The sequence below is a fragment of the Ranitomeya imitator genome, chromosome 4 (genome assembly GCF_032444005.1).
Source record: "Ranitomeya imitator isolate aRanImi1 chromosome 4, aRanImi1.pri, whole genome shotgun sequence".
Taxonomy (NCBI): domain Eukaryota; kingdom Metazoa; phylum Chordata; class Amphibia; order Anura; family Dendrobatidae; genus Ranitomeya; species Ranitomeya imitator.
In genome coordinates this window covers 622,462,728-622,482,278 of record NC_091285.1, presented here as the reverse complement: position 1 = coordinate 622,482,278, position 19,551 = coordinate 622,462,728, and the positions used below count along the sequence as shown (strand labels likewise).

At 49.1% G+C, this 19,551-nt stretch overlaps 1 protein-coding gene across 1 annotated transcript; it reads right to left on the bottom strand.

The window, feature by feature from the left end:
* Nucleotides 1–5,173: 5,173 nt before the first annotated feature.
* On the bottom strand, nucleotides 5,174–17,964 carry COX5B (cytochrome c oxidase subunit 5B). The gene is made up of 4 exons (XM_069766636.1): nucleotides 17,804–17,964; nucleotides 7,152–7,222; nucleotides 6,182–6,281; nucleotides 5,174–5,409 (listed from the first exon to the last, which is right to left on the bottom strand). Exons 1-4 carry the CDS (start codon nucleotides 17,898–17,900, stop codon nucleotides 5,297–5,299), a joined length of 381 nt encoding a protein of 126 aa, XP_069622737.1. The 5' UTR covers nucleotides 17,901–17,964; the 3' UTR covers nucleotides 5,174–5,296.
* Nucleotides 17,965–19,551: the final 1,587 nt, after the last annotated feature.

Below are 19,551 nucleotides of genomic sequence, written 5' to 3'. Positions count from 1 at the left end.
GGGATTTTGCGTGGAGCCCCAGATCGAGGGAGATTATCAGTGGTCTTGTATGTCTTCCATTTTCTAATTATTGCTCCCACTGTTGATTTCTTCACTCCAAGCTGGTTGGCTATTGCAGATTCAGTCTTCCCAGCCTGGTGCAGGGCTACAATTTTGTTTCTGGTGTCCATTGACAGCTCTTTGGTCTTCACCATAGTGGAGTTTGGAGTCAGACTGTTTGAGGGTGTGCACAGGTGTCTTTTTATACTGATAACAAGTTTAAACAGGTGCCATTACTACAGGTAATGAGTGGAGGAAAGAGGAGACTCTTAAAGAAGAAGTTACAGGTCTGTGAGAGCCAGAAATCTTGATTGTTTGTTTCTGACCAAATACTTATTTTCCACCATAATATGCAAAAAAAATGATAAAAAAACAGACAATGTGATTTTCTGGATTTTTTTTTCTCATTTTGTCTCCCATAGTTGAGGTCTACCTATGATGTAAATTACAGACGCCTCTCATCTTTTTAAGTGGTGGAACTTGCACTATTGCTGACTGACTAAATACTTTTTTGCCCCACTGTATATGTGTCTACTGACACGTACATTATATATATATATATATATATATATACACATATATACACATATACAGTATATACCGTATATACTCGAGTATAAGCCGACCCCCCTAATTTTGCCACAAAAAAACTGGGAAAACCTATTGACTCGAGTATAAGCCTAGGGTGGAAATGCAGCATTTACCGGTGAATTTCAAAAATAAAAATAGATCATTATTTCCCCATAGCTGTGCCATATAGTGCTCTGCACCGTTCATTGTTTCCCCATAGCTGTGCCATATAGTGCTCTGCACCGTTCATATTTCCCCATAGCTCTGTCATATAGTGCTCTGCACCGTTCATATTGCCCCATATCTGTGCCCTGTATGCTCTGCACCGTTCATACTGCCCCATATAGTGCTCTGCACCGTTCATACTGCCCCCATATCTGTGCCCCATATCGTGCTCTGCACCGTTCATACTGCCCCCATATCTGTGCCCCATATAGTGCTCTGCACCGTTCATACTGCCCCATATAGTGCTCTGCACCGTTCATACTGCCCCCATATCTGTGCCCCATATATGCTCTGCACCGTTCATTCTGCCCCATATAGTGCTCTGCACCGTTCATACTGCCCCATATAGTGCTCTGCACCGTTCATACTGCCACCATATCTGTGCCCCATATATGCTCTGCACCGTTCATACTGCCCCCATAGATGCTCTGCACCGTTCATACTGCCCCCATAGATGCTCTGCACCGTTCATACTGCCCCCATAGATGCTCTGCACCGTTCATACTGCCCCCATAGATGCTCTGCACCGTTCATACTGCCCCCATAGATGCTCCACATAAATCTGTGCCGCTGCTGCAATAAAAAAAAACAAAAAAAAAAACATACTCACCTCTCTTGATTGCAGCTCCCGGTGTCTCGTTCCGGCGTCCGGTCCCGGCGTCTCTCCGCTCTGACTGATCAGGCAGAGGGCGCCGCGCACACTATATGTGTCATCGCGCCCTCTGACCTGAACAGTCAGAGCGGAGCGGAGTGACGCCGGGAAGATGGAGCGGCGCCCGGCGGCTGGAACGGGGACAGGTAAATATGACATACTTACCTGGTCCCGACGTCCGGCTCCCTCTGCCTGTCCCACGGTCTTCTGTGCCGCAGCCTCTTTCTCTATCAGCGGTCACCGGCACCGCTGATTAGAGAAATGAATACGCGGCTCCGCCCCTATGGGAGGTGGAGCCGCCTATTCATTTTTCTAATGAGCGGTCCCACGTGACCGCTGAAGAGGGGAAGCAGCTGCAGCATAGAAGACCGTGGGACGGCAGGGGGAGCGCCAGGATCGCTGGGACTAGGTAAGTATACCTCAGCGTCCTCTCCCCCTCACCCGCCGACCCTGCCACCCACCTTGACTCGAGTATAAGCCGAGAGGGGCACTTTCAGCCCAAAAATTTGGGCTGAAAATCTCGGCTTATACTCAAGTATATACGGTATGTTTTTTTTTTTTTTACACATGGATCCCTTGTATAGCCGTATGTCGGTTTTGCAAGCCTGCGAGAAAAACACGCAGTACGGATGCCATACGGATTACATACGGAGGATGCCATGCGCAAAATACGCTGACACACCCTGCCTACGGAGCAGCTACGGACCACTATTTTGGGGACTTTTCAGCGTATTACGGTCGTAATATACGGACCGTATTGTCTTACGCTGAGTGTGACGGCAGCCAAATAATGAGTTCGTGATTAAATTATTACCTGTGCAGTACAAGGAAATCCTGAAAACATGACCTGTTTGCAGCCCTCGAGGAATGCAGTTTGACACCCCTGCCTTAGGTCGATGGTTGCCATAAAGGAGTGATGCCCTATCAGAGGAATGGCTGATTTTACAGACTCCATCTTGAACTTGCGATACTTCACATGTTGATTTAGACCCTTTTAAGTTTATAATGATACGGACGTCCCCTGATGGTTTGGGTACCAGAAATAATCGGGAATAATGTCCTAGCCCCCATTCCGATTGTGGAACTGGGGAGATCACGTTTGATTTCACAAGATCCCTGAGACCTAATGTCAATAAGTTGTGATCTTTTGATGTTGGAAGGGTAGTGATTTTTAGACCCTGAGGGGGGGAGAGATTAACTCTATCAATAGGCCCTCCTTGATAACATTGAGAGCCCAGTGGGAACTGGTGATGTTTTCCCACTGACCAGCATATTTTGAAAGTCTTCCCCCCACCACCGGGTCGGAGTCATTGTTTGTCCTGTTGGGATTGCTGCTGCTGTTGTGGGACAAAAATATTTTTTCCTCTACCCTTTGCATAACTCCATCTGCCGGTCTTGCCTTTACCTCTCGCTTGAGAGGGCTGAGACTGAGGTACGAAAAAAACATTTCCTAGGTGGTTTTTGCTCCGGGAGTGCTTTTTTCTTGTCAGTAGCTTTTTCAAGAATGTCATCTAGGGCTGGACCGAAGACATATTCCCCTTTAAAGGGTATGGCACACAATTTGGCTTTAGAAGTAATGTCGCCACTCCACATTTTAAGCCAGAGAGATCTTCTGGCAGAGTTGGAAAGCACTAGGGACCTGGCGGCAACTCTAACAGATTCCAGAGAAGCATCCGCCAGGAAACCAGTAGCCTTATGTAGAATAGGGAGCGAATCTAACATTTCACCTCTTGAGGTACCCTTAGATATATGGGTTTCCAATTTCTCTAACCAACGGGAGAGGGCCCTAGCTACACAAGTAGAGGCAATGTTAGCCTTAAGGACAGATGTAGAAGTTTCCCATGACTTCTTCAGGAGACTTTCAATCTTCCTATCTATAGGATCCTTCAATTGTGAAGAATCCTCAAAAGGGAGCGCTGCTCTCTTGGCAACTCTAGCCACCTGAACATCAACCCTGGGAATGTCCCACTTAAATTCACCCTCCAGAGGAAATCTATGTTTCATTTCCGAGGGGGTGCTGAGGCGTTTCTCTGGTAGTTCCCATTCCTGATCAATCATACTAATGATGTTAGCGTGTACTGGGAACTCCAACCTTTTCTCCGATCTAAGCCCACCAAACATTTGATCCTGTATGGACTGTGGTTCAGATTCCTCTTCTAGTCCCATAGTGTTACGAACAGCAGACACTAGATCCTCAATGTATTCTGAGAAGAGGTATTTTCTGACCTCAGCCTTAGGTGAAACCGGATCTTCCCAACCAACGGACGAGGTATGAGAGAGGTCTGAATCAGAATCAGATTCCACAACCTGCATCTTCCTGTTTTTAGCTGGAGAATGTGGTGGCGGAGGTGGGGGTGGAGGAGTGAAAGCTGCCAAGATTGTACCTCCTGTTTTACAAGAGCGTATTTCATCTAACAGAGATGGTTGCTCTGCTTTTACTATCCTGGCAGAGTTTTTTATACCATAGAGGAGGGAATTTAGTATTACAGACCGGGCACTTCTTCCTATAGGCGGCTTTAGGGGTAGACTTTTCTCCGTAAAATAAAAGTCAGGGAGGAGTGAGGACAGAGAATCCCCCTAAAAATTACTATCTCCCGGACCCCATCCCTGCATACACTCACTGTAGCAGGGGCAGCGCTGGGCTCTGCAGACAGAGGGCATGAAGAGCCATCCATACTGAGGGTATTCAGGCTTACCTCAGTTGTGACTTCTGCAGGATTTTATAGACATCTGTCCCAGCACCTGCCTCTAGCGATCGTACACTCCCCCTCCCGGATCCATGTGTGAGACGCCATTAGGCTTGACACGCCGGTCGGCGAAACCCGGAAGTGTTGGCTTCAGGAGAATATGAACACCGAAAGTGACGCGCGCGCGACCGCTGACGTCACTTTCGGAACGCCGAGCATGGAGGAGGAGAAGCTGGGAAGCTCAGAGAGGAGCCCGGCTGGGGATCCCTGGCTTGCTTTGCCATCTTGGGGGGAGCGGGAAGGCCAGGAAGGGGTCCCGTGGTACCTGCACGCAGGACGAAGGGAGCAGCACCGGAGAAGGCCAGGAGCGACCACCAGCTGCCCGGCTAATAGGCAAAGCCTGTACAAGGTACTGCAGTCGCTAGCCACTACAGCACATGGAACACCTCTCCCTGTCCCATGGGGAACAGGAAAGACACTGGCAAGTAGGAGGTCCTTTTAACCTCTCTGTATTTCCTGTTCCCCATTAGGGCAAAGAGACAACCTCCATATGCCATCGTGGAAGGGGACTAGAGAAATCAAACCTTTGGTCTCACTGATCTTTTATAATACCAAAGATTTTGAATATGGCCATACATAAAAGGAGCGATGGCGTATGTGTCACCAAGTAGTAAATTCTGCAGTAAAATGACCTCAGGAGATTATTCCTGACTCACTGACATTGCACAGAGTAAGGGGCACAGATACTCTGAACACAGCCTGGATCTGCTCTTGATTTCACATTGCAAAGTGTGAAATCCACAATGAAACTCTGCACACAGAGAGATCAGAGTTTTTGTATCTCATCTACTCGGCCAAGTTTGTACATGTATACACCCATAGGATTACGTGTGGGAATGATACCTAGGACATACCGCCATGGGATGACACGATTGTTGCACCAAGTCTAGTGCACAACTATCCTAGGATCGCGCGACAAAAACAAACGGGACACAAGAAGTACATGGGTGCATGTATTTTTATAGTACTGGTCCCGGGTCATACAGGAGTAACATACAATGTAAACTGGAATTCAGGTAAAACACAAACTAGCAACAAGTAAGACGTGAGGCCACCGTGTCCACTAGTGGTGGTGCTCACGAGGCACAAGCTTGTAATGGGCGCCACAAGACGGGCAGCGCTGAGCCTCTCCCTTGTGCAGCCAGAACCAGATGACAGCGGTGTTGTCCTCCTCACCTGCGGGTGGAAATGACAGACGTTAGGATGAGAGCAGACGGCTGTACTGAACACAACCAAACAGAACAGTGACCCGGAACCAGGTCCATCCACAGATGAGTCCATAGAGCAAAGGAAAGGCATTATAACTGAGCCCCCTGAGGTTAGTGCCCCTGCTAGGTCATTCCTGACTGTCCCCTATGTACTACTAGGACAACCTAACTTGAAAAGGGATGTTCCCCCTCTAGAAGCCCCCTTTACTGAGAGAAGAGCTTTGAGTAGAGCAAAAACATTCACAGGACCCTCATCCAGCGACCACTTCAGCAGACATTGATCAGGGGCTTGTGAGCCTCCTCCTACTGGCATCTTTGGAGCTTCTGATTACAAAGCCTGGGACAACATCATGTGTGCATCGTGCCGGGCAAAAAATAGGGGAATCGCAGTGCTCTGGCCACAGACTGCTGATGAGGCTGTTGCACCTGGGTTCTGAAAATCTTTTTGCTCATTTCTAGAAGCCTCCTTTATTAAAACACACCCCGCAATGCTTTGGTAACATTGTGAATGCCTAGGCTGTTTTACCAGTGGACCCCCCTAGATCAGCTTACACATGGGGTACATACTAAGATGGCGCAGGTAAAGTAGAGCATGTCTTTCCAGAGGCAGTAAGTGTACCATATACCAGGACAAGATGCAGAAAGCAATCATTGTAAGAGGTAGCAAGCAGTCGTCTCCCTCTCTCTACAATACACAATCAGGGCCATAAAGAAATGAATATGAGAAATCTAAGACTTACAGATGCAGCCCACGATCCTCTGGTTTTGCAGAGAGGGGACAATGTGAGGATCCTCCTTGGTTCCTTTGTAATGCTTGGGCTTCATCACATTGTAGGGATCCTGGAGGAACAGAACACTGTAGTGAATCACCAGTATAAGCCCATCACAGTGATAAGAAAAAGACCCCCGTGTCCCACCATGAAGGGTTATAATGGCCGAACCCCAGTCCTTGATATTGTCGAGCTCATACTTCTGCGATGGCCACTTTACCTACTAAAATGACAACCACGCAGTAAAAATAAGAACCTTGCGCCCCCTATAGTTTGCATTAACGGGATTAAGATAATTTGATCATTAAGATCAGAGTGACTGGGTAACGGGACTAAAGTGCTTCGGGACCCTCTACAATTTCATCCTACACAATTAAAGGATTTATTCTGTTTCATTTTTTTTTTTCACCCCATAAGCATGAAAATAACAAAAAAAAAAAATCACAATCAGTTTTATTGTCCATGGTCTTTTCTCCTCAACTGACCGCTGCAGACAATCATTGGGCTTAGCAGTCAAGCTGATGTGGTTGACATGAGACATACTGTAGCTGCGATGTCACCAACAAAAATCAAATAACAGGAGGGTAAGGAAATAGTTTTTTTTTTTAACAGGAGACCCATTCTCTGGTCAGTGGTGGTCTGGGCCAATGATCCTTTTTTATATGGGTCCACTTCTTTAAGAAGATACCACTGCACCCATATGACTGCCCTTTTGCAAAAGCACCGTAGGTGTAACTATGTCATCTGCATTCGGCCTGAGGCGTTTCATGTAGCAGCGGCATATATATTGTGGAAGACCGTCGTACAGATGCGGTTTGAGGGGTGACACAACCATTATAGGAATCCCCATACTTCAGGGCAGGGGTCTGCATATAGTCCTAGCCTTACAGAACAACCTCCCAAATATTCTCTCTGCACTTATCAAGTCATTTCTTCTTACTTCACCGTGCTTCAGTGCCGTCATGATTTCTCTCTCCAGCCCGGTGGCTTGTTCTTCATCGGTGGGAATACCTGCAGACACAGAGAACCAGAGCTGTGACATGGGAGGACGATCGCTGTATGACCTGCCATACGTGAACAGCAGCTCCTACGTCTGAAGGCCAGAGCCGGAATGGCTCTGGCCTTCAGACGTAGAAGCTGCTGTTCACGTATGACGGGCATATTCTAGTGAGAATAACCCCACAATAAAACACAGCTGAGAGCGTGGGCACTGTGGCTCCGCGGTGTGACGCTCCAGACGCCGTGTGCCGCTGTACAGACGCTGCATCAGTCCTTACAGAGAAGGCACTAGAAATGCAGCGGCGCTCACAAAGGCATCAGTCTCAGCTGTCGATTCACGAAGATTTGCCGCTTTTCTTCCCATCAAAACGACAAACACGAAATCCAAAACCAGGACACGGAGGTGACAATAACCTTCCACCAATAACCTGTAGCTATAGGAGGGACATTACTACGACAAGGAATAATTTAACAAATTGGAGACAAGGTCTTTTTTTTTTTTTTCTATCCCCCAATTCCAAAAGCCATTGCGTTTTTTATTTTCTTTTTTTACCAGTAATGTAGTGGTATGAGCGCTTTTTTTGGCAGGACGTAATATACTGTGAACTAACCAAAAAAAAAAAAAAAAAAAAGGCTGAATTGGGGAAAACAAAAACAATGAGAAAGCAAACCCAGTCACTGATTTTTTTTTTCTTTTTAGGTTCACTTCAAAGTAAAAATGACCTGGTAATTTTGTTATAAAAAGTCAGTATGGTATTGGAGATACCAAATTTATAGTTTTGCTTAAAAAAAAAAAAAAATGTAAAAACCCTATGGCTTCGGTCACCATATCTTTAGGATTTTTTTGGTCAATTTAGTTGTGGGAGAGATTTTTTTTTTTTTAAAGTTTTTCTAATTAACATTTTGGGGTCTGTACACCTTCTGATCTCTGTATTTCATTGTTTGGGCAGGTGACCTGTTCACTGTACAGGATAAATAATTTTAAATTTCATTAGATCAGAAATTTACCGTATATACATGTGGTGATGCCGAATGTCTGAAAAAATAAATAGAATATATATATATATATATATATATATATATATATATATATATATATATATATATATATATATATATATATATATATATATATATATATACACACACACACATACACACACACACGTACACGTTTCTGAAAGCACAGGCTGACATGGGGGCTTTCAGTAGGCCCCCAGCTGACAAGACTACCTGTCGGCACCCTGCGAATGGGACAGGATGGGGAAAATGGGCAATAGTGTCTAACGCAGCCCCCTCATTACTACATTCTTAAATGCTGCTATCATGATTGATATTGGCAGCCAAGATTTCACTGCAACGTTCACAGCTATAATACAGCTATCACCTGTGCAGTACATGTACAGTGAATGTCACCAAGGGGTTAATATCAATTATCCAATAAACAGAATCTTGTACTTTCTCTAGATTTTAGTAAAACATTGGTGGCCACAACATTTTGAGGCTTAAAGGGGTTGTCCAGCCTTACAGTGACTGCAGACTTGGGAGTCCTCACATGCTGCGCACTGCCGGCAGCAGGCGATTTGCCCACCTTCAACCACACGTGTCCGGCCTCAACCCATATACTTGCAATGAGTGAGGCTGGATACAGTCTAGCATGTGATCACAAGTATATAAATCACATACTTGTGGTCGCGAGCCTGCCGCCCCCGTGACTGTAGACTTGTAGTGTAAAGGTACCTTCACACATAACGATATCGTTAACGATATCGTTGCTATTGTGACGTAGCAACGATATCGTTAATGAAATCGTTATGTGTGACAGCGACCAACGATCAGGCCCCTGCTGGGAGATCGTTGGTCGCTGAACAAAGTCCAGAACTTTATTTCGTCGCTGGATCTCCCGTGGACATCGCTGGATCGGCGTGTGTGACACCAATCCAGCGATGTCTTCACTGGTAACCAGGGTAAACATCGGGTTACTAAGCGCAGGGCCGCGCTTACTAACCCGATGTTTACCCTGGTTACCAGCGTAAAAGTAAAAAACAAACACTACATACTTACCTACCGCTGTCTGTCCCCGGCGCTGTGCTCTGCACTCCTCCTGTACTGGCTGTGAGCGTCGGTCAGCCGGAAAGGAGAGCGGTGACGTCACCGCTCTGCTTTCCGGCCGCTGTGCTCACAGCCAGTACAGGAGGAGTGCAGAGAAGCTGAGCGCCGGGGACAGACAGCGGTAGGTAAGTATGTACTGTTTGTTGTTTTTAACTTTTACGCTGGTAACCAGGGTAAACATCGGGTTACTAAGCGCGGCCCTGCGCTTAGTAACCCGATGTTTACCCTGGTTACCGGCATCGTTGGTCGCTGGAGAGCTGTCTGTGTGACAGCTCTCCAGCGACGCTGCAGCGATCCGGATCGTTGTCGGTATCGCTGCAGCGTCGCTTAATGTAAAGGGGCCTTTAGACCAGAAAACATCTCCTTAGTGACAGAGCCAATTTGGCACTGTCACTTTGTGAGGTTATAACTCTGGAACGCTTTAACGGATCCCGCTGATTCTGAGATTGTTTTTTCGTGACATATTGTACTTCATGTTAGTGGTAACATTTCTTCGATATTACTTGCGATTATTTATGGAAAAAAACGGAAATATGGCGAAAATTTTTAAAATTTTGCAATTTTCAAACTTTGTATTTTTATGCCCTTAAATCAGAGATATGTCATGAAAAATAGTTAACAAATAACATTTCCCACATGTCTACTTTACATCAGCACAATTTTGGAAACAAATTTTTTTTTGTTAGGGAGTTATAAGGGTTAAAAGTTGATCAGCAATTTCTCATTTTTACAACACCATTTTTTAGGGACCACATCACATTTGAAGTCATTTTGAGGGGTCTATATGATAGAAAATAACCAAGTGTGACACCATTCTAAAAACTACACCCCTCAAGGTTCTCAAAACCACATTCAAGAAGTTTATTAACCCTTTACGTGCTTCACAGGAACTGAAACAATGTGGAAGGAAAAAATGAACATTTAACTTTTTTTGCAAACATCTTAATTCAGAACCATTTTTTTTATTTTCACAAGTGTAAACACAGAAATGTAACCATAAATTTTGTTATGCAATTTCTCCTGAATATGCCAATACCCCATATGTGGGGGTAAACCACTGTTTGGGCGCACCGCAGAGCTTGGAAGTGAAGGAGCGCCGTTTGACTTTTTCAACGCAGAATTGGCTGGAATTGAGATCGGACGCCATGTCACGTTTAGAGAGCCCCTGATGTGCCTAAACAGTGGAAATCCCCCACAAGTGACACCATTTTGGAAACTAGACCCCTTAAGGAACTTATCTAGATGTGTGGTGAGCACTTTGAACCCCCAAGTGCTTCAGGGAAGTTTATAACGTAGAGCCGTGAAAATAAAAAATCGCTTTTGTTTACACAAAAATGATATTTTTGCCCACAAATTCTTATTTTCACAAGGGTAACAGGAGAAATTAGACCACAAAAGTTGTTGTGCGATTTCTCCTGAGTACGTCGATACCCAATATGTGGGGGTAAGCCACTGTTTGGGCGCACCGCAGAGCTTGGAAGAGAAGGAGTGCCGTTTTACTTTTTCAATGTAGAATTGTCTGGAATTGAGATCGGGCGCCATGTCGCGTTTGGAGAGCCCCTGATGTGCCTAAACAGTGGAAATCCCCCACAAGTGACCCCATTTTGGAAACTAGACCCCCCAAGGAACTTATCTAGATGTATGGTGAGAACTTTGAATGCCCAAGTGCTTCACAGAAGTTTAGAATGCAGAGTCGTGAAAATAAAAAAAAAAATTTTTCCACAAAGATTTTTTAGCCCCCAAGTTTTTATTTTCACAAGGGTAACAAGAGAAATTGGACTGCAATAGTTGTTGTCCAATTTATCCCGAGTATGCTGATGCTCCATATGTGGGGGTAAACCACTGTTTGGGCGCATGGCAGAGCTCGGAAGGGAAGGAGCGCCGTTTTGGAATGCAGACTTTGATAGAATGGTCTGTGGGTGTTATGTTGCGATTGCAGAGCCCCTGATGTACCTAAACAGTAGTAACCCCCCACAAGTGACCCCATTTTGGAAACTAGACCCCCCAAGGAACTTATATAGATGTGTGGTGAGAACTTTGAATGCCCAAGTGCTTCACAGAAGTTTATAATGCAGAGTCATAAAAATAAAAAATATTTTTTTTTTCCACAAAAAAGATTTTGTAGCCCCCAAGTTTTTATTTTCACAAGGGTAACAGGAGAAATTGGACACCAGAAGTTGTTGTCCAATTTATCCCGAGTACGCTGATGCCCCATATGTGGGGGTAACCCACTGTTTGGGCGCACGGCAGAGCTCAGAAGGGAGGGAGCACCATTTGACTTTTTGAGCGCAAAACTGGCTGTCGTGTTTGGAGACCCCCTGATGTACCTAAACAGTGGAAACCCCCCAATTCTAGCTCCAACCCTAACCCCAACACACCCCTAACCCTAATCCCAACCCGATCCATAATCCTAATCACTAACCCTAACGATAATCACAACCCTTACCCCAAAACAACCCTAATGTCAACCCTAACCATAACCCTAATCAAAACCCTAATCTCAACCCTAACCTCAAACCTAACCCTAATCCCAATACACCCCTAATCACAACCCTAACCCTAATCCCAAGCGTAACCCTAATGCCAACCCTAACCCTAATCCAAACCCAAACCCTAATCCCAACTCTAACCCTAACTTTAGCCCCAACCCTAAGGCTACTTTCACAATTGCGTTGTTTGGCATTCCGTCGCAATCCGTCGTTTTGGACAAGAAACGGATCCTGCAAATGTGCCCGCAGGATGCGTTTTTTGCCCATAGACTTGTATTGCCGACGGATCGTGACGGATAGCCACACGTCGTGTCCGTCGTGCACTGGATGGATCAGTGTTTTGGTGGACCGTCAGCACAAAAAAAGTTCACTGTAACGTTTTTTTGTTCGTCGCATCCGCCATTTCTGACCGCGCATGCGTGGCCGTAACTCCGCCCCCTCCTCCCCAGGACATAGATTGGGCAGCGGATGCGTTGAAAAACTACATCCGCTGCCCACATTGTGCACAATTTTCACAACGTGCGTCGGTATGTCGGGCCGATGCATTGCGACGGCCCCGTACCGACGTAAGTGTGAAAGAAGCCTAACCCTAAATTTAGCGCCAACCCTAACCCTAAATTTAGCCCCAACCCTAACCCTAAATTTAGCCCTAACCCTAGCCCTAATTTTAGCCCCAACTGCTGTTCTCCTGCCGGCGGCCAGGAGGAGCAGCAGGAGGACCCAGGGACACCGGTGAGTATGATAGGGTCCCCAAATCCCCCTATTTCTCTGTCCTCTGATGTGCGATCACATCAGAGGACAGAGAATTACACTTTGCTTTTTTTTTTTTTTGCGGTCGCCGGTAAACAGTTAATTACCGGCGATCGCAAAACAGGGGTCGGTAAAACCGACCCCGATCATGCTCTTTGGGGTCTCGGCTATCCCTGGCAGCCGAGACCCCAAATATTCTCCCGGAAACCGGCCGGCGGGCGCACTGCGCATGCGCCCGCCATTTTGAAGATGGCGGCGCCCACCGGGAGCCACGAGGAGCACCGGGGGAGACAGGTGAGTATCGGGGGGCGATCGGGGACCCCTTTTCTCTGTCCTCTGATGTGCGATCACATCGGAGGACAGAGAAATTAAAAAGCAATCGCTTTTTTTTTTTTTGCGATCGCGAGTAAACTGTTAATTACCGGCGATCGCAAATGCGGGGTCGGTACAAAACCCCCCGAATCATGTTCTCTGGGGTCTCGGCTACCCCCAGCAGCCGAGACCCCGGAGAAAATCCGACTCTGGGGGGCGCTATTTACTTTTTCCACAGCGCCGTTAATTAACGGCGCTGTGGTTTAAGTACCCTTAGCGGCCGCCGTTAAAAGGCGTATCGGCGGTCGCTAAGGGGTTAAGTTAGTGATAAGCAGATCAATTTGGAGAACTGGCTGATCGATGGGGAAGCTGCAAATCTCTTACCATCCGGCGCGGCATTTATTTTGTCAGAGCTGGTGCAATTTTAAGGACTGCTTTATTTTTAAGCAAAGGAGTACACAATTTGCAGTAACTCAAATCTATAGCACGTAGATGTGTAGACATACTGTGGGGAGCACTCAAATTACGGTATGTTGGGGGGACATCGCACTGCATGGTGGTGGGTCGAAGGGACCGTGGGGACATCACACCGCACGGTGGTGGGTCGAAGGGACATCACACTATGTATAGGTCGGCTGTGCGTACAACATACTGTGTGTGGGAGAAGCTGTATTAAGGGACAATGGCTGAACAACAGGAGCATAGGATTTATAAAAAGCAGTGAATTATACGGTGTTGATTGGCTGCAATAAGTATACAAGTGACAGTAAGTCCTACAGAAACACGTAGCAGCAAGTCAGCTAAACTAATTCTGCTCAGTGTTAAGTGATACATAGAATATAAAATATGATATTAATATTGAGCAGAATATATTTCAGCCTGTTGGTTTTGCCTCCACAGCAGTCATGGTCTCTCATGTGGCCCATCAGGAAAATTAATTGGCCACCCCTGACATATACAATACTGAGATCTCACAATGAGGAGAAAACTATCTTGTAACCATGTTTCCTGCATGAATAGAGAGAACTTGTTTTCATCAGACGACCTCTTTGTATTCAGTGTCCCATAAACATTCCTCTTGGGTTTGCATTATTAGGCTGCAGTCACACTAGCAGTATTTGGTCAGTATTTTACATCAGTATTTGCAAGCCAAAACCAGGAGTGGGTGATAAATGCAGAAGTGGTGCAGATGTTTCTATTATACTTTTCCTCTGATTGTTTTCACTCCTGGTTTTGGCTTACAAATACTGATGTAAAATACTGACCAAATACTGAGAGTGTGACGGCAGCCTTAAAATAACTGACTGGTGAAATTAAAACATAGTCCAAAGCCTCCCAACATGTTTCACCAGATGGACTGGTGTCATCATGGGATTGAGGCTAAACACTGTTTCAGGCTATTGGCCCTCATCAGTGCAAACTATGAGAACTTCTGAGAGAAAGTTCTGCACTCCCTCGTTGCCCCCTCTCTGCGGTGACCGCTCTCCCTCGTTGCCCCCTCTCTGCGGTGACCGCTCTCCCTCGTTGCCCCCTCTCTGCGGTGACCGCTCTCCCTCGTTGCCCCCTCTCTGCGGTGACCGCTCTCCCTCGTTGCCCCCTCTCTGCGGTGACCGCTCTCCCTCGTTACCCCTCTCTGCGGTGACCGCTCTCCCTCGTTACCCCTCTCTGCGGTGACCGCTCTCCCTCGTTACCCCTCTCTGCGGTGACCGCTCTCCCTCGTTACCCCTCTCTGCGGTGACCGCTCTCCCTCGTTACCCCTCTCTGCGGTGACCGCTCTCCCTCGTTACCCCTCTCTGCGGTGACCGCTCTCCCTCGTTACCCCTCTCTGCGGTGACCGCTCTCCCTCATTACCCCTCTCTGCGGTGACCGCTCTCCCTCATTACCCCTCTCTGCGGTGACCGCTCTCCCTCATTACCCCTCTCTGCGGTGACCGCTCTCCCTCATTACCCCTCTCTGCGGTGACCGCTCTCCCTCATTACCCCTCTCTGCGGTGACCGCTCTCCCTCATTACCCCTCTCTGCGGTGACCGCTCTCCCTCATTACCCCTCTCTGCGGTGACCGCTCTCCCTCATTACCCCTCTCTGCGGTGACCGCTCTCCCTCATTACCCCTCTCTGCGGTGACCGCTCTCCCTCATTACCCCTCTCTGCGGTGACCGCTCTCCCTCATTACCCCTCTCTGCGGTGACCGCTCTCCCTCATTACCCCTCTCTGCGGTGACCGCTCTCCCTCATTACCCCTCTCTGCGGTGACCGCTCTCCCTCATTACCCCTCTCTGCGGTGACCGCTCTCCCTCATTACCCCTCTCTGCGGTGACCGCTCTCCCTCATTACCACTCTCTGCGGTGACCGCTCTCCCTCATTACCACTCTCTGCGGTGACCGCTCTCCCTCATTACCCCTCTCTGCGGTGACCGCTCTCCCTCATTACCCCTCTCTGCGGTGACCGCTCTCCCTCATTACTCCTCTCTGCGGTGACCGCTCTCCCTCATTACTCCTCTCTGCGGTGACCGCTCTCCCTCATTACTCCTCTCTGCGGTGACCGCTCTCCCTCATTACTCCTCTCTCCGGTGACCGCTCTCCCTCATTACTCCTCTCTCCCTCATTACCCCTCTCTGCGGTGACCGCTCTCCCTCATTACTCCTCTCTCCCTCATTACCCCTCTCTGCGGTGACCGCTCTCCCTCATTACCCCTCTCTGCGGTGACCGCTCTCCCTCATTACTCCTCTCTCCGGTGACCGCTCTCCCTCATTACTCCTCTCTCCCTCATTACCCCTCTCTCCGGTGACCGCTCTCCCTCATTACTCCTCTCTCCCTCATTACCCCTCTCTCCCTCATTACCCCTCTCTCCGGTGACCGCTCTCCCTCATTACTCCTCTCTCCCTCATTACCCCTCTCTGCGGTGACCGCTCTCCCTCATTACCCCTCTCTGCGGTGACCGCTCTCCCTCATTACTCCTCTCTCCGGTGACCGCTCTCCCTTATTACTCCTCTCTCCCTCATTACCCCTCTCTCCGGTGACCGCTCTCCCTCATTACTCCTCTCTGCGGTGACCGCTCTCCCTCATTACTCCTCTCTCCGGTGACCGCTCTCCCTCATTACTCCTCTCTCCCTCATTACTCCTCTCTGCGGTGACCGCTCTCCCTCATTACTCCTCTCTGCGGTGACCGCTCTCCCTCATTACTCCTCTCTCCCTCATTACCCCTCTCTGCGGTGACCGCTCTCCCTCATTACTCCTCTCTGCGGTGACCGCTCTCCCTCATTACTCCTCTCTGCGGTGACCGCTCTCCCTCATTACTCCTCTCTCCGGTGACCGCTCTCCCTCATTACTCCTCTCTCCCTCATTACTCCTCTCTCCGGTGACCGCTCTCCCTCATTACTCCTCTCTCCCTCATTACTCCTCTCTGCGGTGACCGCTCTCCCTCATTACTCCTCTCTGCGGTGACCGCTCTCCCTCATTACTCCTCTCTCCGGTGACCGCTCTCCCTCATTACTCCTCTCTCCGGTGACCGCTCTCCCTCATTACTCCTCTCTCCCTCATTACCCCTCTCTCCGGTGACCGCTCTCCCTCATTACTCCTCTCTCCGGTGACCGCTCTCCCTCATTACTCCTCTCTCCGGTGACAGCTCTCCCTCATTACTCCTCTCTCCGGTGACCGCTCTCCCTCATTACTCCTCTCTCCCTCATTACTCCTCTCTGCGGTGACCGCTCTCCCTCATTACTCCTCTCTCCCTCATTACCCCTCTCTCCCTCATTACCCCTCTCTCCGGTGACCGCTCTCCCTCATTACCCCTCTCTCCGGTGACCGCTCTCCCTCATTACTCCTCTCTCCCTCATTACCCCTCTCTCCGGTGACCGCTCTCCCTCATTACTCCTCTCTCCCTCATTACCCCTCTCTCCGGTGACCGCTCTCCCTCATTACTCCTCTCTGCGGTGACCGCTCTCCCTCATTACTCCTCTCTGCGGTGACCGCTCTCCCTCATTACCCCTCTCTCCGGTGACCGCTCTCCCTCATTACTCCTCTCTGCGGTGACCGCTCTCCCTCATTACCCATCTCTCCGGTGACCGCTCTCCCTCATTACCCCTGTCTCCGGTGACCGCTCTCCCTCATTACTCCTCTCTGCGGTGACCGCTCTCCCTCATTACCCCTCTCTCCGGTGACTCCTCTCCCTCATTACCCCTCTCTGCGGTGACCCCTCTCCCTCATTACCCCTCTCTGCGGTGACCGCTCTCCCTCATTACCCCTCTCTCCGGTGACCCCTCTCCCTCATTACCCCTGTCTCCGGTGACCGCTCTCCCTCATTACTCCTCTCTCCGGTGACCGCTCTCCCTCATTACTCCTCTCTGCGGTGACCGCTCTCCCTCATTACCCCTCTCTGCGGTGACCGCTCTCCCTCATTACCCCTCTCTCCGGTGACCGCTCTCCCTCATTACCCCTCTCTGCGGTGACCGCTCTCCCTCATTACCCCTCTCTGCGGTGACCGCTCTCCCTCATTACCCCTCTCTGCGGTGACCGCTCTCCCTCATTACTCCTCTCTGCGGTGACCGCTCTCCCTCATTACTCCTCTCTGCGGTGACCGCTCTCCCTCATTACCCCTCTCTGCGGTGACCGCTCTCCCTCATTACCCCTCTCTGCGGTGACCGCTCTCCCTCATTACCCCTCTCTCCGGTGACCGCTCTCCCTCATTACTCCTCTCTCTGGTGACCGCTCTCCCTCATTACTCCTCTCTCCGGTGACCGCTCTCCCTCATTACTCCTCTCTCCGGTGACCGCTCTCCCTCATTACTCCTCTCTCCGGTGACCGCTCTCCCTCATTACCCCTCTCTCCGGTGACTCCTCTCCCTCATTACCCCTCTCCAGCCCGGTCTGTAGTGAGGACACTAGGCTGGAGTCTGTGCTCCTGGAATCCCCGCCATTCTGGGGCAGTCACCTCACCTCCAGCTGACATGTGCCGGGCCGGGGCTGCCGCCCGCACAGCGCCGGTTCTGGTGAAGGCGCGGACTGCGCTGCGGAACAGTAACCTTGAAGCCATGATGAAGTCTGCACCGGCGGCCGCACACAGAGGACGAACCCAGGAAGCCGTGCAGCGTCACATCCGGTGTAATCCCAGCCCCGGCCGCCAGGAGGACTGTGTCACGTGACGATGTCAAAGACGCGAATACTCAAATGACTGCCAGATGGAGTGTGTCACGTGATGATGTGCGTGCTGCAGGCACAGAAGTGTCACGTGATAATGTGAGTAATGCCGGTACAGACCGCTAGGAGGCGAGGGCCATGCTATGATGTGAGAAATGTCAGAACAGATCGTTAGGGGACAGCGTATCACGTGGTGATGTGAGCGACTCTAGTGCAGACAGCTACGGGGGGTGTGTCACGTGATGATGCAAGCGATTCTATTAGAGATCCCTAGGGGGAGCGTGTCACGTGATGCTGTGAGCTCCCTGTGTGACGCATCCAGTACAGACCACTAGGGGGCGGGGGCCACGTGATGAGCTGCAGCGAGAGATACAGTGTAGGCGGCTGTGCAGACAGTGCGGCGCACACAAGGGGTGAAGCGATATCCGTGTACAGACAACTGGGATTTTATTTTCATGGAAAAAATGGTGGAGATGTGAACCTTAATATTCTTATTTTTCAGTGTTTTTCATTGGTCCTAGTGGACTGTCACCTGCCATCGCTTGTACAATTCTGAAATGCTGCAATATTACAGTATAAGGGGAAATGTGCCTGCTCAGCCTCATAGGTGTAGAAACATGGCAGACCGGCATCTTCAGTCGCCATCGGCCCCATTTCCTACTACTAGGATGCCTCTGTAACAATCGACAAGGGATCGTAATTCCAGCAGACTCTGGTGCCGCCTCGACTACTGCAACCTCCTGCTGTGTGGCCTCCCCTCTAACACTCCTGCACCCCTCCAATCCATCCTTCACTCTGCTGCCCGACTAATCCACCTGTCTCCCCGCTATTCCCCGACCTCTCCCCTCTGTCAATCCCTTCACTGGCTTCCTATCCCCCAGAGACTCCAGTACAAAACCCTAACCATGACGTACAAAGCCATCCACAACCTGTCTCCTCCATACATCTGTGACCTCGTCTCCTGGTACTTACCTACCCGCAACCTCCGATCCTCACAAGATCTCCTTCTCCCCTCTTATCTCCTCTTCCCACAATCGCATACAAGATTTCTCCCGCGCATCCCCCCTACTCTGGAACTGTCTACCCCAACACATCAAACTCTCGCCTACCATCGAAACCTTCAAAAAGAACCTGAACACCCACCTCTTCCGACAAGCCTACAACCTGCAGTGATCCTCAACCTACTGAGCAGCCGCACAACCAGCTCTACCCTCTCCGAGTGTATCCTCACCCATCCCCTGCAGACTGTGATCCCTCGCGGGCAAGGTCCTCCCTCCTTATGTACCTGTGTGCCTTGTTTTTTGCTCATGTTTTATGTATTTGTCTATATTTGCCCCCTTTTCACATGTAAAACACCATGCAATAAATGGCTCTATAAAAAATGTATAATAATAATAATAATATCACATAAAGCTCTTCTCCGACAAGTACAATGTTGTGATTCCGGGAGTATGACAGCCGTGCTATTGGTATCTGACATCCATGCCACGCTACCCCTAGTGGTAGAGAATGTGCTCATGGCTCTGTGACCTCCAATGCCTCAAAAA